The 17,355-nt window shown below is 45.6% G+C and overlaps 1 protein-coding gene across 1 annotated transcript in view; it reads left to right on the top strand.

Annotated features, from left to right (window-relative positions):
• Positions 1–17,355, top strand: part of RNF212B (ring finger protein 212B) — a 43,594-nt gene that overhangs the window by 24,952 nt on the left and 1,287 nt on the right. The window contains exons 4-14 of the mRNA XM_062205433.1: positions 3,060–3,175; positions 4,091–4,151; positions 4,864–4,892; positions 9,286–9,332; positions 9,528–9,570; positions 9,720–9,780; positions 10,109–10,111; positions 10,168–10,213; positions 15,398–15,437; positions 15,672–15,769; positions 16,729–16,790. Of these exons, the coding sequence (XP_062061417.1) occupies positions 3,060–3,175; positions 4,091–4,151; positions 4,864–4,892; positions 9,286–9,332; positions 9,528–9,570; positions 9,720–9,780; positions 10,109–10,111; positions 10,168–10,213; positions 15,398–15,437; positions 15,672–15,769; positions 16,729–16,790 (606 nt within the window). The remainder of the gene's footprint in view (positions 1–3,059; positions 3,176–4,090; positions 4,152–4,863; positions 4,893–9,285; positions 9,333–9,527; positions 9,571–9,719; positions 9,781–10,108; positions 10,112–10,167; positions 10,214–15,397; positions 15,438–15,671; positions 15,770–16,728; positions 16,791–17,355) is intronic.

The raw sequence follows: 17,355 nt of genomic DNA, 5'->3' as shown, positions 1-17,355 counted from the left end.
GTAACAAGAAAAAACACCACAGTGAAGAAACCAAATATCTCCAACATGCCAAACAACAAACGCAAAAACCAAGCTAACAAGAACAAGGAAGAAACTATGACGCCCCCAAATGAAAAAGACACCCCAATTCAAGATTATGAAGATGATGAGATCGAAGAAATGCAAGAAGCGGATCTCAAAAAATTGATAAGAACATTAAGAAGTTCTCAAAAACAAATTCTTGAACTACAGAAATCCTTCATGGACAAGATAGAAAATCTCTCTCGTGAAAGTGAAATATTAAGGAGGAATCAATATGAAATGAAACAACTAGTGGAACAAGAAACTCTGATAGTGACTAGAAATCATAATGAAATGAAGAGTTCAATAGATCAAATGACAAACACATTAGAGAGCCTTAAAAACAGAATGGGCGAAGCAGAAGAGAGAATATCAGACTTAGAAGACAGAGAACAGGAAAGGAAACAGGCAAACCAAAGAAAAGAAGAAGAAATTAGAAATCTAAAAAATATTGTCGGGAATCTACAGGATACTATTAAAAAACCCAACATTCGGGTTCTAGGAGTTCCTGAAGGCATGGAGAGGGAGAAAGGATTAGAAGGCATTTTCAGTGAGATACTAGCAGAAAATTTCCCAGGTTTGGAGAAGGACAGAGGCATCTTAGTACAGGAAGCTTATAGAACCCCTAATAAACATGACCAAAAGAGATCCTCACCACGACATGTTGTAATCAAACTCACCACAGTGAAACATAAAGAAAAGATCCTAAAAGGTGCAAGAGAGAAACGTCAGATCACTCTTAGAGGATCTCCAATTAGACTCACAGCAGACTTATCATCAGAAACCCTACAAGCTAGAAGGGAATGGCGAGACATAGCCCAGGTACTAAGAGAGAAAAACTGCCAGCCCAGAATACTATATCCTGCAAAGCTCTCATTTGTGAATGAAGGTGAAATTAAGACTTTTCATAGCAAGCAGAAACTGAAAGAATTTGTTGCCACTCATCCTGCCCTGCAAAAGATGCTTAAAGATGTGTTACACACAGAAACACAGAAACATGGTCACCAATATGAAAGAAGGTAAAGGAAGGAAACATCACAGCAAAAGATCACTGGAAGCTCAATTTCTCTTTGACATAGAATTAAACTCTGATGCTCTGTTAAAGCAATGTGTTAAAGTAATCTATTATGTTCTCTTGATGTCTGTTAAATTCTAATTGTTCAAAAACAGCTGAATTTTTATTAAGAGCTATGGGTTATTTAAATATGTGCTTTTTTCAAAAATTTGAATAATCACCTTGTAACAATGATCAAATTTGGTCTATGTTATGTCATGATTTTAAGAAATCTTATTTCAACCAGATATTTTGGATTTTGAGCCTTCTTGGCATTCTTGACAGGCATTCAAAAAATCAAAGTTTCAAACAATCTGGACCCTAAAATTTCCAGTAAATCCTGGACTTTGGTTTTTCCAGTTTGGGCCCAACTGAAAAAATCGAAGGACCTGTGTCTCTCATCTTATGGAGACGCCAACTAATCAGTCTATTTGGAGTATTTTAGAAGGACTGTCAAGATGTGATGTGGTACCAGACTTTAAGTTTCTATAATGGAAAATGCTATTAATACAAATGTTTGAGAATTAAAAAGTCTAATGATCTTGTGTTACTAGACATGATAGTTATCTTAATGAGAAAGCCCCAGAGGCCTAAAGGGTTAAATACTTGTAAAATCCTACAGGTGCTTTCAAAAATACTGTGAAGTAAGCAAGTGCCTCTTGTTGGTTGATGAGTTTATAATTTTGAACATGGCGACTTAAAGTCTTTTGTCATCCACAGTTATATATGATGTGCTGCTCATAAAACTAAAGCGTTGTTGGTTCTGTGTTTAGCTGTCCTCCTATAGGTTCCTATGGACTTTTTCCAGCCACTTTTATTGTATTCAGTACTTTGGGATGGCTCTGTAAACAGATGAAGCCAATAATGTATTAACAGTACCAACTGAGAGAAAGTATGGTTAACTGAGGTTACTAAAAACAAAAAGCAATTCAAAAAAAAATAATAATAAATAAAAATAAAAAAATAAAGGGCTGCTCTATTACATCAGGATACTCTCATTCACGTACTAGAAAACTTTGGGGTGGGCGTTTGGGCTAGCAGTTAAGATGCCTGCATCCCATATCAGAGTATCAGGGTTCAGTGTCTGGCTCTAGCTCCCGACTCCCACTTTCTGCTCACGCAGACCCTGGGAAGCAGTGGTGATGGCTCAGGTAATTGGATTTTTGCCAACCACGTGGGAGACCTGCATCAAGTGTCTTCCCATTCCTAGCTGTTGTGGCCATTTGGGAAATGAACCAATGGATAGGAGATCTTTATCTCTTTATGTCTCTGCTTCTCAAATAAATAAGCAAGGTATTAGAAAGCCAGGGCCGGCACCGTGGCTCAACAGGCTAATCCTCCGCCTAGTGGCGCCGGCACACCGGGTTCTAGTCCCGGTCGGGGCACCGGATTCTATCCCGGTTGCCCCTCTTCCAGGCCAGCTCTCTGCTATGGCCAGGGAGTGCAGTGGAGGATGGCCCAAGTACTTGGGCCCTGCACCCCATGGGAGACCAGGAGAAGCACCTGGCTTCTACCTTCGTATCAGTGCGGTGCGCTGGCCGCGGCGGCCATTGGAGGGTGAACCAATGGCAAAAGGAAGACCTTTCTCTCTGTCTCTCTCTCTCTCTCACTGTCCACTCTGCCTGTCAAAAATGAAATAAAATAAAAAAAGAAAAGAAAAGAAAGCCAGTGTCCTGGAAATGAAAAGCTTCCACTTGTCTTGGTTCTGAGCACTCTAGTGTCGGGGAGTCATGATTTAGGCCAGAGGTTCCAGAAGAAAACGAACAGTGATAAATCACAGCATGGCTGATGGCATCCTGGTGGGAGTGTGTGAGAGAGGAGCCACATGCCAAAGCCACAGCAACTCAGGGGAGCTGTTCCTGTTCATGGATTGCCCTTTGTTTCCAAAAGTGAGAGGAAGGAGTTGTGGGAATGTTTGTCAAAGGATTTTTTTTTCCCTTAATAGGTGTGGAGTTTCCAGAAGAAACAAACAGATCTCCTCATCGCCTTTCAAAAGCATAGAATCACGAAGTTGGAAGCAGCCATGCAAGAAGCACAGCAAACAATGGCCAGCCAGGACAAGTGGGTGACCCATCACATTCCCGGAGGCTTTATTTTTCCTTTTAGAGAATCTATAGCCCTTATTTCCTTGTGGTTACAGAGTCTGAAAACCACTCCATTTTGGTTTCCTTTTTTCTCCTTCCGGAGACCCCCCTACTTCTTAGCTGTCCTCTGTTATTTTCCTGCATCCAAAGCTGCTGCACAGAGAAATCGGATATAACTAACTTACAGTGATAGCACTGAAAATGTTACCTCTGGGAGGGTGTTCTGCAGATTTTAAGCTAAAAAAGATGAGCTTCTTGATGGAAATTTGTAGGCATCAGCAGGCCAGGGGTAGGTGTGCAAAGGAAAGGGAATGCTGTGTAAATGTCGTGAAGTCATACAAACTTGTGACGTCATACTTATTTTGTCCACTTGATTGTTCTCACCATCAAAGCCTTACCATTGTCTTCCTGAGTCATCTCATTCTTTTTTTTTTTTTTTAAGATTTTTATTTATTTATTTGACAGAGTTACAGACAGTGAGAGAGAGAGACAGAAAGGTCTTCCTTCCGTTGGTTCACTCCCCAAATGGCTGCCATGGCCGGAGCTGTGCCGATCCGAAGCCAGGAGCCAGGTGCTTTCTCCTGGTCTCCCATGCGGGTGTGGGGCCCAAGCACTTGGGCCATCCTCCACTGCCTTTCCGGGCCACAGAAGAGAGCTGCACTGGAAGAGGAGCAACCGGGACTAGAACCCGGTGGCCCATATGGGATGCCGGCGCTGCGGGCAGAGGATTAACCTAATGAGCCATGGCTCTGGCCCCAAGTCACCTCATTCTTGATAGAAATACCTTGCATAGCTGGGAATATCCTTCAGTCAGCATTAAGTAGGGGGTGATAATAATAACTTTTTTTGTCCCATGATCTCTTGGAGCTGATTGTTGACATCTTTTGCCTAGAGAGCTGTCTATGTTAAAAAAGGAGAATGGAGAGCTGAAGAAATATCTAGCCCTTCTAAAGGTGAATCCAACAGAGTTTCCTTACTATTGTTTTCTCTCCTACTGTTCCCATCTACAAAAAAGTTCACGGGGAAATGGAATTAAAAGAGAATATTCATTTTCTGTGAACTTTTTGAAGACCCCCTTGTATGTAGCTGACTATGGAGTAGTGTTTACTTACCATTTTCACATCATGGCACACACAGAAACTGACATTTGTACAAGCACGCGGTGTCAATGCACGGGCCATAGAAGACTGTGGAGGGTTGAGAGGATCAGTGCGTAGCACCCTTTTAGCCCATCCTCAAACATCAGTGAGTCCTGACGTGCCAGCTGGGAGGGTCTCTGATACAAGAGACGTCTCTTGCAATTTAAAATTTCTTTTCAGAGAGCCCCAAAACCTCTAGGACCTTCTTCTCCCTCACATCCTATTTCCTACTGATCCCCTCCTGTAACTATTCTAGCACATTGTGATTGCGTCATTTTTCTTTCTCTCCCCAGAGACATGTATTAGTGGTCTACGTGATTCCTGATGGGTTCTTATGAAGAGGAACTAAATTTTTATTCCCTGAAACTAATAATTTCCAAAGGAAGCACTGCATTTTTTCTTCTACTGGGAATCTCAGCAACCACAACTAGGGGGCACTGCAGCTTAGTAATCTAACAAGTAAGACAGCTCCAGCAATAGGAGCCTTGATCTGCAGCCTCCTTTACTCCCATTTTTTTACCTACAGGAATCTCCAAGTCGGTACCAAGGAAACAGGTTAGTTTTAACAGCTCCCACACTACTCAGCCCCTTGAAATTTATTTTTTTTTCATTTCTTAAAAAAAGAGTTATTTTATTTATTTGAAAGTCAGAGTTACAGAGAGAGACAGACAGATATCTTTCATCTGCTGGTTCACTCCTCAAATGGCTGCAATGGCCAGGGCTGGGCCAGACTGAAACCAGGGTCCAAGAGCTTCTTCTAGGTCTCCCATGTGAGTACAGGGTCCCAAGCATTTGGACCACTCTCCACTGCTTTCTCAGGTGCATTAGCAGGGAGCTGGGTCAGAAATGGAGCAGCCAGGACTTGAACTGATACCCATATGGGATGCCAGCATTGCAGTTGGCAGCTTTACCTGCTAGACTACAATGCCAGCCCTTTCTTTTTATTTTTTTAAAAAAATATTTATTTATTTGACAGACAGTTACAGAGAGAGGTGAGACAGACAGAAAGATCTTCTGTCTGCTGGTTTATTCCCCAAATGGCCACAACTGGGACAGGGCCAAGCCAAAACTAGGAGCCAGGAAATCCATCCAGGTCTCTATGTGGGTTCAGGGACCCAAGTAGCTGGGCCATCTTCTACTACTTTTCCAGGCATATTAGCAGGGAGCTGATTCAGAATTGGAGGAGCCAGGACTCAAATCGGCGCCCATTGGGATGCCGGCATCACAAGTAGCAGCATAACCCATGTACCACAATGCTGGCCTTTGTTCTTTCTCTTTTTTAAAAAAAAATTTATTTATTTATTTTCATTTTATTTGAAAGGCAGAGAGATATACAGAGAGAAAATGAAGAGAGACAGAGACAGAGAAACAGAGAGAGGGAGGCATCTTCCATCTGCTGGTTCAAACCCCAAATGATTACAACAGCTGGGGCTGGGCCAGGCCAAAACCTAGAGCCAGTTTGGGTCTCCCACCTGAATGGCAGGGACCCAAGTACTGGAGCCGTCACCTACTGCCTCCTTGAGTACGCGTTAGTAAGAAGCTGGAATCAGAAGCTGAGCCAGTTCTTGAACCAAGGTACTTTGATATAGGAGATGTAGGCAACCCAGCTGGGGTCTTAACCACTGTGTCAAATGCCCACCCATCTGTTTCTCTCTCTCTCTCTCCCTCCCTCTCTCCCCTACCTTTTTAAAAATATACTTTGGAGCCAGCACTGTGGCACAGCAGACTAAGCCTGCAGTGCTGGCATCCAATATGGGTGCCCGTTTGAGTCCTGGCTGCTCCACTTCCAATCCAGCTTCCTGCTGATGTGCTTTCGAAAGCAGCAGAAGATGGCCCAAGGCCTTGGGTCCCTGCACCCACATAGGAGACCCGGATGAAGCTCCTGGCTCCTGACTTCGGATCAGCTCAGCTCCAATCTTTGCAGCCATTTGGGGAGTGAACCAGCGGATGGAAGACCACTCTTTCTCTCTCTGTAACTCTGACTTTCAAATAAATAAAATAAATATCCAAAGATTTACTTCTTTGAAAGGCAGAGTGATGGAGGGAGAGGGGGAGACAGAGAAGAGAGAACTATGCCATCTCCTGGTTAACTCCCCAAATGCCTGCAACAGCCAAGGCTGTGTCGGCTGAAATCAGGAGCCAGGAGCCAGGAGCTCCCTCTGGGTCTCCCACATGGCTGGCAGGAACCCAAGTACTTGAGCCATCATCCAGTGCTTCCTGGGCGCATTAGCAGGAAGCTGGATCAGAAGTGCCAAGAACCCAGGACTTGAACAAGGCATTCTGATATGGGATATGGGCATCCTAAGTGGTGACTTAACCTGCTGAACCATGACACTCCCCTCGCCCCATTCTTTCTTGACTCTTGGCTCTGTGAGCTTTGAGATAGAAAGCAATGGTGGATGGATTTATACTTCTCTGAGAATTATTTGCTGAGAAGTGAAGTGAAATCTTGATTTTGCTGCTCACTCTTGAATGTCATTTTATGAAAGCCTACTCGTCCTTCACAGTTCAACTCACATCATTTTCTCTGCAAAGCATGTGTAAGTGCCTGCTATTGAACAGAGACTGTTAGGTGCTGGGTGTACAGCATCAGTCTTTTCTAATCAGTGATAACAGTTGTGCCCTGCCAATTGTTAACTCTTTTTAATATCAGTCCTGCATTGGTGGAATAAAAAAGATACGGCATGGCGGGTGTTATGGCACAGTGGGCCAAGCTGCTGCTGGGGATGCCCGTGTTCCGTACTGGAGTACCCGGGATATAGTCCCACTTCCATTCCAGATACAGCTTCCCACTAATAGGCCTGGGAGGCAGCAGCTGATGCCTCAAACACCTGGGTCCCTACTACCCAACTGGGAGACCTGGATGAAGTTCTGGGCTCCTGGCTTTGGCCTGGCCCAGCCCTAGCTATTATGGACATTTGAGTGAACCAGGAGATGGAAGATCTCACTCTTTCCCACTCTTCCTTTCAAATAAATGAAAGTAAATGATTTTTAAACTTTTTTTAAAGATTTATTTATTATTTGAAAAAGTTACACACACACACACACACACAGAGAGAGAGAGAGAGAAAGAGAGAGAGAGAGAAAGATCCTCCATCCGATGGTTCACTCCCCAACTGGCCGCAATGGCTGGAGCTGTGCTGATCCGAAGCCAGTAGCCTCTTCTAGGTCTCCCACTGACTGCAGGGGCCCAAGGACTTGGGCCATCTTCTACTGCTTTCCCAGGCCATAGCAGAGAGCTGGATCGGAAGTGGAGCAGCTGGGTCTTGAACCTGCGCCCATATGGGATGCCAGTGCCTTGGGCAAGGGTGTTAACCCACTGTACCACAGTGCTGGCCCCCAGGGTGTTAACCCACTGTGCCACAGCGCTGGCCCCAAGTAAATGATTTTTAAAAAGAAAACATGGTCCCTACACACACAGAAGTTACAGAATAGTGTTCTTTCATAGTTCTGTCCTTTTTACGCATTCATTATACCAAACATTGCTCTGCTTTTTGGTCCCTCCCATTAGCATGTGAGTCTCTCAAAGAGAGGAACCTTTTTCTTTTTTTAAAAAAAGGATGTATGTATTTATACGAAAGAGTGACAGACAGGGAGGGACAGAGAGAGAAATAGATCTTCCATCTGCTGGTTCACTCCCCAAATGGCGTAACCACTGAGGTTTAGTCTGGCTTGAAGTCAGGAGCCTGGAACTCCCTCTGGGTCCTCCACATGGGTGGTGGGGACTCAAGTACTTGGGCCATCTTCCACTGCTTTCCCAGGTGCATTAGCAGGGAACTGGATTGGAAGCAGAGCAGCCAGGACTTGAACCCCGTGGGATGCTGGTATTACAAGTGGTGGCTTAACTTTATGCTGTATCACAATACTGGTCCTGAGAGGAACTTTATTCTAATTCTTTTTTTTTTTTAAGATTTTATTTCATTTATTTGAAAGGCAGAGTTACAGAGACAAATATCTTCCATCCACTGGTTCACTACCCAAATGGCTGCAATGGCCAGGACTGGGGCAGATCAAAGCCAAGAGCCAGGAGCCTCTTCCAGGTCTCCCATATGGGGAATTGGGTCATCCTCTGTTGCTTTCCCAGGCACATTAGCAGGGAGCTGGGTCAGAAGTGGAGCAGCTGGGACTTGAACCAGAACCTATGTGGGATGTGGGCACTGCAGGTGGCGATCTCTAATTCTTATTCTAAACCTTATTGTTTGTAATCTTGGGATACAGGACAAATAGACACTGAATGAATGCTTGTAGATGGATGGATGAGAGGATGGAGGGATGCATGAATAGATGGGCAGATGTAAAGTTGCGAGTCCTCGGTATGGCACTGACAGAGAGAATGGAGGAGTACCTCAAAGCTGTCATGGGGCTGGGCATTATAATGCAGCAGGTCAAGCTGCTACAGGTTAAGCCACCACTTGAGATACCTACATCCCAAATCAGAGTGCCGGTTCAAGTCCTGCCTACTCTGCTTCTGATCCAGCTTCCTGTTCGTGCACCTGAGAGGCAACAGATGATGGCTCAAGTACTTGTGTTCCTGCCTCCCACATGGGAGACCTGGATGGGGTTCCTGACTCCTGACTTCAGCCTTGTCCAGCCCTGGCTATTTGTGACTTTTGGAAAGTGAACCAGCAGATGGAAGAGCCCTTTCTTCTCTGTCTCTCCCTCTTTCTCTGTCACTCTGCCTTTCAAATAAAATAAGTCTTTAAAAAGAATGACCTCTATTATGAACAGTAGAGAAGTAGACCAGGTTTCATTTAGGGAGTTGGGGAGCAAAGGCGTCTCCTTTGGAAATGCTGCCTCCATGTGAAGTGATGCCTGGAATACATGAGAGCAAGTGATTTGTGCTCAGAGAAGCCATTATTCCTGTAAATGATGGTCTGATTGGTGCTCTGAAGTGGCACTTCTGCTCAGCAAGATTGGAATGCCTGACTCACGCTCTCTCTCCTTACAGGTTGACCACACCCCGGCCAGTGGGCATTACTTCCCCGACACAGTCAGGTAGGGAACCGTGGGTAAATGTCCTTTCCCCGCATGGAGGATGGTCTCTCCTTGGAGACCATAACGCGCCCCTCCTAGTATTACATGTGATGCGGAAACACCATACAACCAGATAACGAGTGCCAACCGAATGGGGAGGCAAGGAGGACACCCCATTGATGGCAGCTTTTCAGTCTGCACCCCATTGTCTTTCAGTGACTCCTCGACCCAGTTGCCATCATAGTAGCCAAGTGGTCAGGTGAGTAGAAAGCCTCCACAGAAGCCTTAGAACTATTGGCAGAGGTCGGAGTATGAGAGAGAGCCATAGGAGTGACTCAGCCTGGGGCTGAGGAGACCAGGTCCACGGAAATGGTTAACGGCAGTTTGTTTTTGTCTCACCTTACCTAGTCGATCTTCCTCAGTGGAGTCCATCCCTTACAGAGTGGCTGACTTGGGTAGCATAGGACAAGTAAGTACGAGTCACCTTTTCTGTCCAGCTTGAGGGTTCTGTGCTGACCGAAAGCAAAATTTAAGTCAAGACTGTAAAGTTTCTATTGGTTTGGGCATAAATCATCTGAGGCATGCCAGACCCAGTTTGTCTCCTGGCAACGGAGACCTGCTGCATATGCTGACAGAGCCTGAGTCGGGGAAGAAGGAGTGGGTTTGTTCAAGGGCTGAAGGAACAGTGACAGTCCTGTTCCTTGTGGGAGTAGTAAACCATGGATCCTTCTTGAACGAGGCTGCCCTCTGTGGGAGAACAGTGTATGCTTTAATGTGTAGGTGGAGAGAAGTAGCAGGGAGTAGGGAGGCCAGAGAACCAGGGTGTCTCTATTGATATTTATTATTTGTCCATCAGGGCAGAGGCCTGCAGGGAAGGAGCACTCCCAGGGACTCTTACACTGGTGAGAGGGGGAAGAGGTGGCAGAAGTCGTCATGCTCTGCGGGGCCAGTGGGCTGGTTTCTCATGCATAATATAATGCTTCTTCACTTTGGTTTTTTCTAGACAGTGATTCCAGGTATCCAGACATATATTACAAGTCTGCTTTTAAAAAAAAAAGATTTATTTATTTATTTATTTATTTATTTATTTATTGGAAAGCAGAGTTACAGAGAGAGAGGGAAAGACAGAGAGGGAGATCTTCCATCTGCTGGTTCACTCCCCAAATGGCCACAAAGTCAGAAGCCAGGAGCTTCCTCCTGGCCTCCCACATGGATGCAGTGGCCCAAGATCTTGGGCTATATTTTGCTTTTTTACCAGGCAAACAACAGGGTACTGGATTTGAAGTGGAGCAGCCAGGAATTGAACTGGTGCCCATATGGGATGCTGGCATAACTGGCGGCGTCTTTACCTGCTTACACCACAGTGCATACCCCTACAGTTTAAGAAATGCTATTTTGAGGGGCCAGTGCTGTGGCAGAGTAGGTTAATCCTCCACATGTGGTGTGTCTGTTCGAGTCCCAGCTGCTTATCTTCTGATCCAACAGAGAGTTACAGAGAGGGAGGGAGGGAGGGAGGGAGGGAGGGAGGGAGGGAGAGAGAGAGAGAGAGAGAGAGAGAGAGAGAGAGAGAGAGAGAGAGAAGGAGGTCTTCCATCTGCTGGTTCACTCCCCAAATAACCACAATAGCTGGTGCTTCACCGATCTGAAGCCAGGAGCTTCTTCCAGGTCTCCCATGTGGTTTCAGGGGCCCAAGGACTTGGGCCATCTTCTACTGCCTTCTCAGGCCATAGCAGAGAGCTGGATCGGAAGTGGAGCAGCCGGGACTTGAACTGGAGCCCATATGGGATGCTGGCGCTGCAGGCCATGGCTTTAACCCACTGCACCACAGCACTGGCCCTGGAAGACCTTTCTCTCTATCCCTTTCACTGTAACTTTACCTCTCAAATAAATAAATAAATAAAATATGTTAAAATACTATTTTTGTTCTCAAACATATAGGGGGAAAATAAAATTTTGAACTATAGAAAACCATTGGGGGAAAAAAACTGACTTGGGGCTAGCGCTGTGACGTAACAGGTAAAGCCACTGCCTGAAGTGCTGGCATCCCCTATGGGCACTGGTTCAAGACTTGGCTGCTCTACTTCCCATCCAGCTCTCTACTATGGCCTGGGAAAGCAGTGGAAGATGGCCCAGTTCCTTGGGCCCCTGCACCCGCGTGGAAGACCTGGAGGAGGCTCCTGGTTTCGGATTGGCACAGCTCCGGCCATTGCGGCCATCTGGAGAGTGAACCAGTGAATGGGGGACCTTTCTCTCTCCCTCCCTCCCTCCCTCCCTCTCTGCCTCTCCTATCTCTGTGTGTAACTCTGACTTTCAAGTAAATAAATAAATCTTTGGAAAAAAAAAAAAAAAACCTGGCTGAGCGATGAAGGTGAACTTTTCAAACAATTGGCTTGGATTTTTAAAATTGCCACAAGATGGCAGCACAAGGAAGCTTAAAAGGATGCTGGTTGTCTGCCTGAAGGGTGTCTGGCTTCTTCACTGTCTATTGTACATAAAAATATTCTGGTGAGGAAATATTCTGGTTCTAGCCACTTCAATTTTTGTCCATATACCCTTAGAACTTTGACTGTTGTTACTGTTTCAAGGGCATTAGCCAATCCCTAAAGAAACTGTCAGAAGAATTTTCCTTTCTTTCCCAAGAGGCAAATTAAAAATTCGTCTTTTTTTTTTTTTGACAGGCAGAGTAGACAGTGAGAGAGAGAGACAGAGAGAAAGGTCTTCCTTTGCCGTTGGTTCACCCTCCAATGGCCGCTGTGGCCGGCGCGCTGTGGCCGGCGCACCGCGCTGATCCAAAGGCAGGAGCCAGGTGCTTCTCCTGGTCTCCCATGGGGTGCAGGGCCCAAGCACTTGGGCCATCCTATACTGCATTCCCTGGCCACAGTAGAGAGCTGGCCTGGAAGAGGGGCAACCGGGACAGAATCCGGTGCCCTGACCGGGACTAGAACCTGGTGTGCCGGCGCCGCAAGGCGGAGGATTAGCCAATTGAGCCGCGGCGCCGGCCAAAAATTCATCTTTTTAAGATTTATTTATTTTGAAGGAGATAGAGAGAGAGAGAGAGAAACTTCCATCTGCTGTTTCATTCCCCTGGTGGCCACAATGGCCAGGGCTGAGCCAGGCCAAAGCCAGGAGCTCCATCCTGTTATCCCACATGGGTACAGGAAGCCCATGTGCTTAGGTCATTTTCCATTGCTTTTCCCAGGCCATTAGCAGGGAACTGGATTGGAAGTGTAGCTGCTGGGACCTGAAGTAGCGCCCTACGGCACTGGCTTTATCTGCTACACCACAACACTGGCCCCAGAAATTCATTTTTTAAATTCACCAGTCTCCCTTTAATTCTCCCACGTTCACCCTTTTGAAAAATATAGATGTTCTAGCCAACTGATTTCCATCAGGTTGGTAGAAGTTTTTCTTCTTTCATTCCTGATATTTATAAAGTGAGTCCTTCCCCTTTCTTTCTTGGCCAATCATTTCAAAGAATGTTCTAAAGATATTTAAAATTTAATTGAAGGTCAGAGCATGAAAGAGAGAGAGAGATATATATATATCTTCCATCCACTGGTTCACTCATCAAATGGCTGCAACAGCCAGGTCTGGGACAAGCTGAAGCCCGGAGCCAGGAGCTCCATCCTGGTCTCCCGCAGGAGTGGCAGGGACCCCAGTGCTTGGGCCATCGTCTGCTGCCTTCCCAGGTGCCTTAACAGGAAGCTGGATGGGAGGCAGAACAGCCAGGACTCCAGCTGGTGCTCTGATTCGGGATGCCAGCTTCATCGCAAGCTGGGGCTTAACATGCTGCACCCAACGCCAGCCTTGAGCCAACTTTTGGTTTTGTTTATTTTCTCTATTTGTCTTTTTCTCTGTGTTATTTATTTATTTCTAATTTATCCTCATTCTGAATGATTTAGATTTAGTTGTTCTTTTTCTGTTTCCTTAAAGAAGAAAGTTAGATTATTGATTTCAGTTTTTATTTACCTCATGTACTTTAGGATATGAAGTTTTACTTCATGTATTTTAAACAACTCTGTTGTTAGGTATAAATGTATTACATATTCTTGAAAGACTGTTTCCTCCACTAACAGTTTTGTCTTAAAGTCTGTTTTGTGTAACATTAGTATAGCTATTCCAGTTCTCTTTTGTTCATTGTTTGCATAGAATATATTTTTTCATGGTTCTACTTTTCAATCTATAAATATCTTTGAATCTAAAGCAAATCTTTTGATAGTGTATAGTTGGACAGTTAGTTATTACCATTTTTAAATTTTTTTTTTTTTTTTTAATTTGAAAGGCAGAGTTACAGAGAGAAGGGAGATCTTCCATCCACTGGATACTCCCTCAGAGGCCGGGGCTGGGCCAGGCCAAAGCCAGGAATCTGGGCCAGGCCAAAGCCAGGAATCTGGAACTCCCTCTGGGTTTCCCATGTGGGTGCAGGGGCCTAAGCACTTGGTCCATCCTCCTCTGCTTTCCAGGCACATGAGAGAGCTGGATTGTAAGTGGAGCAGCTAGGACACAAACCAGGGCCCATATGGGATGTCAGTGTCACAGGCAGCAGCTTAACCCCTTGTACCACAACCCCACGCTCCTAGTTTCTGTTTCAGTTGGAGAGTTTTATCCTTTTACATTTAATGTCATTACTGATAGGAAAATACTTTCTTTTGCCATTTTGGTATTTGTTTCCTATGTCTTACATCTTTTTTGTTCCTCAGTTTCTTGCATTACTGCCTTCCTTTGTGTGAAATATTTTCTTTTTTAAAAAAATTATTTTATTTATTTGAAAGGCAGAGTGTAATAGAGAAAGATCTTTCATCTACTGGTTCATTCTCCAAATGCCTGCAACCATGGACCATGCTGGACCATGCTGAAGCCAGGAACTCCATCCAGGGCTCCTACATGGGTGGCAGGAACCCAAGTACTTGGGCCATCATCTGCTGCATCTCATGCACATTAACAGGAAGTTGGGGCAGAAGCAGATTGGCTGGGACTTGAACTAGAACTCTAATATGGGATATGGGCATCCCAAGTGGTGGCTTAACCTGCCAGGCCACAACACCTGTTCCAGTGTTGGAACTTTTAAAAAAAATTATTTATTTATTTGAAAGGCAGAGTAACAGAGAGGCAGAGGCAGATAGAGAGAGAGAAAGGTCTTCCATCCACTGGTTCACTTCCCAAATAGCTGCTTCAGCTGGAGCTGGACTGATCCAAAGCTGGGAGCCAGGAGCTTTTTCCAGGTCTCCCACATGGGTGCAAGGGCCCAAGGACTTGGGCCATCTTCCACTGCTATCCCAGGCCACAGCAGAGAGCTGGATTGGAAGAGGAGCAGCCGGGACTAGGACCAGCGCCCATATGGGATGCCAGCGCCTCAGTTGAGGGCTTTAACCCACTGAGCCACACCTTTGGCCCCTGCTCCAAGTCTTAGTAAATTTGAGTTCGAAGTCAAGTCAAATAATGACAGACACCCTTGCAAGGGGGTCCACTAGCCAAGTCAAATGACAGTCCTCTAGGAGTGGAGCTTTGAAAGTACTCTGGGGACGACTATACTTTCCATGATTGTCGTGAGTGTAGCATGCTGGTTTTCAAAGCTATCATGCAGCTGAAGGAGAAAGAAGAATTTTTTTTTAACCAACAGCTCTTTTTCCTAAATAAGTATTTCCAGATTGCTGCAAGCCCTGAGTTGATTTTCAGAGTTCTGAAAAAGTTGATTCTGACCATTTTTATGAGTTTTCTCATTTCTTACAATGGAGGAGAATTTTTGGAGGCCTTTGTTCCACCGCTTTTCCTGGCATCACTTGTTAGCCAGTTAATGGCTTTGTCTTTAGCTCTTCTTTCTGGTTGTCAGTCTTAGAGGGGAAACCAAGGCAGATACATTAGGGCTCCTCAAGGCTGCTGGACTCACAGACTTATGGAGGGGGAAAGGAAAGCACCTGTAGGAGGCTGCTGAGTGATTTGTGAGCCTTTTCACTTACCGTTAGCCCCAAGCCTGACGTAGGTACTCAAAGTCTTTGGTCCCCGCTGCTTTTGCCCTGGCCCCAGTGTACCTGACATTCCCCTTCAGGCCTAGGACTGCCTCACCAGCTCGTTTTTATGCTTTTCAGAAACCCCTTCCCCAGCTTCATCTCACAGCCTTTCTTACAGGTGAGTAATACTGTGCTTCCTTCTCCTGAGATCTGTCCCCTTTGTCCCTGTGGACGTTCTGCCTGCTGCCTGCGGGGTGCTTCCGTGCTGGTCTGCCCCACTGATGAGAGAGAAGGGGGACTGGCACTGGGCCTACTGTGCATATGAGTAATTTCATCTTATTCTTAGCAGGGGGTTTCTTTTTCTCTCTGGCCTTTCCTGTCCTTTGCTGATGCTCTTATTTCTGCTCTTCAGGCCTTCATCTGCCTCCTCTGGACAGGGGATTTTTTCTTTCAGATCGTCCCTAACTGGGGACTCGGGCCCCTTCAGAGTCCTCACTCCTAACAGTTCTGGTAAGTTAAATAATATTCTCAAAGGAGGGGCCTCAGCCATTGAATGAAGATTCTCAAGGTGACAGGAAGTTGAGATTGACCCCTCAAAGAGTACTGTCTCCAGTTTGGTTCCTTAATAAAGAGTCATCCCATTTCCTTCACACTGAGGGGAAGCTCTGGGTCTTTCCTTAATAGCACTCATCCTGTCACCCATTGAATCTGGTTATTTAGCCAGGTTAGCCGACAGGATTAAGCTGGCTTTTTTTCTATTTATTTGTTTTACTGAGATCACTATGTTGAACATGCTGGGAGCTCAGTTCTTAGGACTGTAAGACCTCTGCTGCCAGTGCTCTTGATGAGCAGCTGCCACCTTCCACAGCTCACCCAGATCTTTATTTATTCTTTATTTATTTTTATAGCCTTTTTAAAAAAAAGATTTATTTATTTGAAAGGCAGAGCTACAGAGAAAAGTCTTCCATCTGCTAGTTTGCTCCCCAGATGGCCGCAACGGCCAGAGCTGTGCTGATCTGAAGCCAGGACCAGGAGCCAGGAGTTTCCTCTGGGTCTCTCATGTGGGTGCAGGAGCCCAAGGACCTGGGCCATCTTCTACTACTTTCCCAGGCCATAGCAGAGAGCTGGATCGGAAGTGGAGCAGCCGGATCTTGAACTGGTGCCCATATGGGATGCTGGCACCTGCAGGTGGCAGCTTGACCTGCTATGCCATGGCACCATCCTCCATCCAGATCTTTAGATTTTTCCCTACATCTTTCCACTGAGAGTTAAATCTCAGACCTCTGTCAGCGCCCCATCCTAACAGGAGAATGGACTTTATAATCCATCTCTTACATTGCTTAGCTAATAGTCTTTCCCCTTCTTAGTGTTTCTTCGGTTAAGAACTACCTAGTTACCCTGACCCATAACTAACACTGCTGAGTAGTGCCCAAGCAAGTTACCTCTTACCATTCCATTCCATTCACCAGGTCCCAGGGAGGGCAGAGCCACACAGGACAGTCTTCCTGGTCTCCAGCTACCAGCCCTGCAGGTGAGGCCTGGTAGCCTAACTTGTCTGTGTATAAAAACGTGCATGGTTCTGCTTGCCCACTAAGTGCTTCATCCGGATCTCCTGTCAGGGTGGCAGGATGTAGCCAGCGTGGTGAGCATATGTTCACAGGTTTCCAGAATGGCCTCAATTTCAGAGAGTACATCCTACTGTCATGCATGTTCCTAGTGAGGAGTTTTAAATTCAATCATATGGTAGTGACAGGCTTTGAACTGAGAGGCCTTGGCCACGGTGAAATAAGTGTGGGCCCACTGACCCTGAAGTACTAACTGAATGTATGTTTTCAGTGGAGGTAATGTTTGAACTAGGAGAAACCATGTGAAGTTCTTCAGAGACAGCTAGAATATTGCTTTATGAGGCTATGGTTCTGATCCAAGCAAAAAAAGGAAGCAAGCTTGATAATGAGGAGAGGTAAGGAGCTCCGTTAAGTGGAAAGTCCATTCCAGCCTCTTGGTGACTTGGGTTTTGAGGATATGTGGGCCCTTTATTCTACTCCAAGCTCCTGGCAACCCCAGGGATAGCTCTTTTGCACTAAGGTAGATATATC

The sequence above is a fragment of the Lepus europaeus genome, chromosome 11 (genome assembly GCF_033115175.1).
Source record: "Lepus europaeus isolate LE1 chromosome 11, mLepTim1.pri, whole genome shotgun sequence".
Lineage (NCBI taxonomy): Eukaryota > Metazoa > Chordata > Mammalia > Lagomorpha > Leporidae > Lepus > Lepus europaeus.
This window is presented reverse-complemented; position numbering and strand designations above follow the sequence as displayed.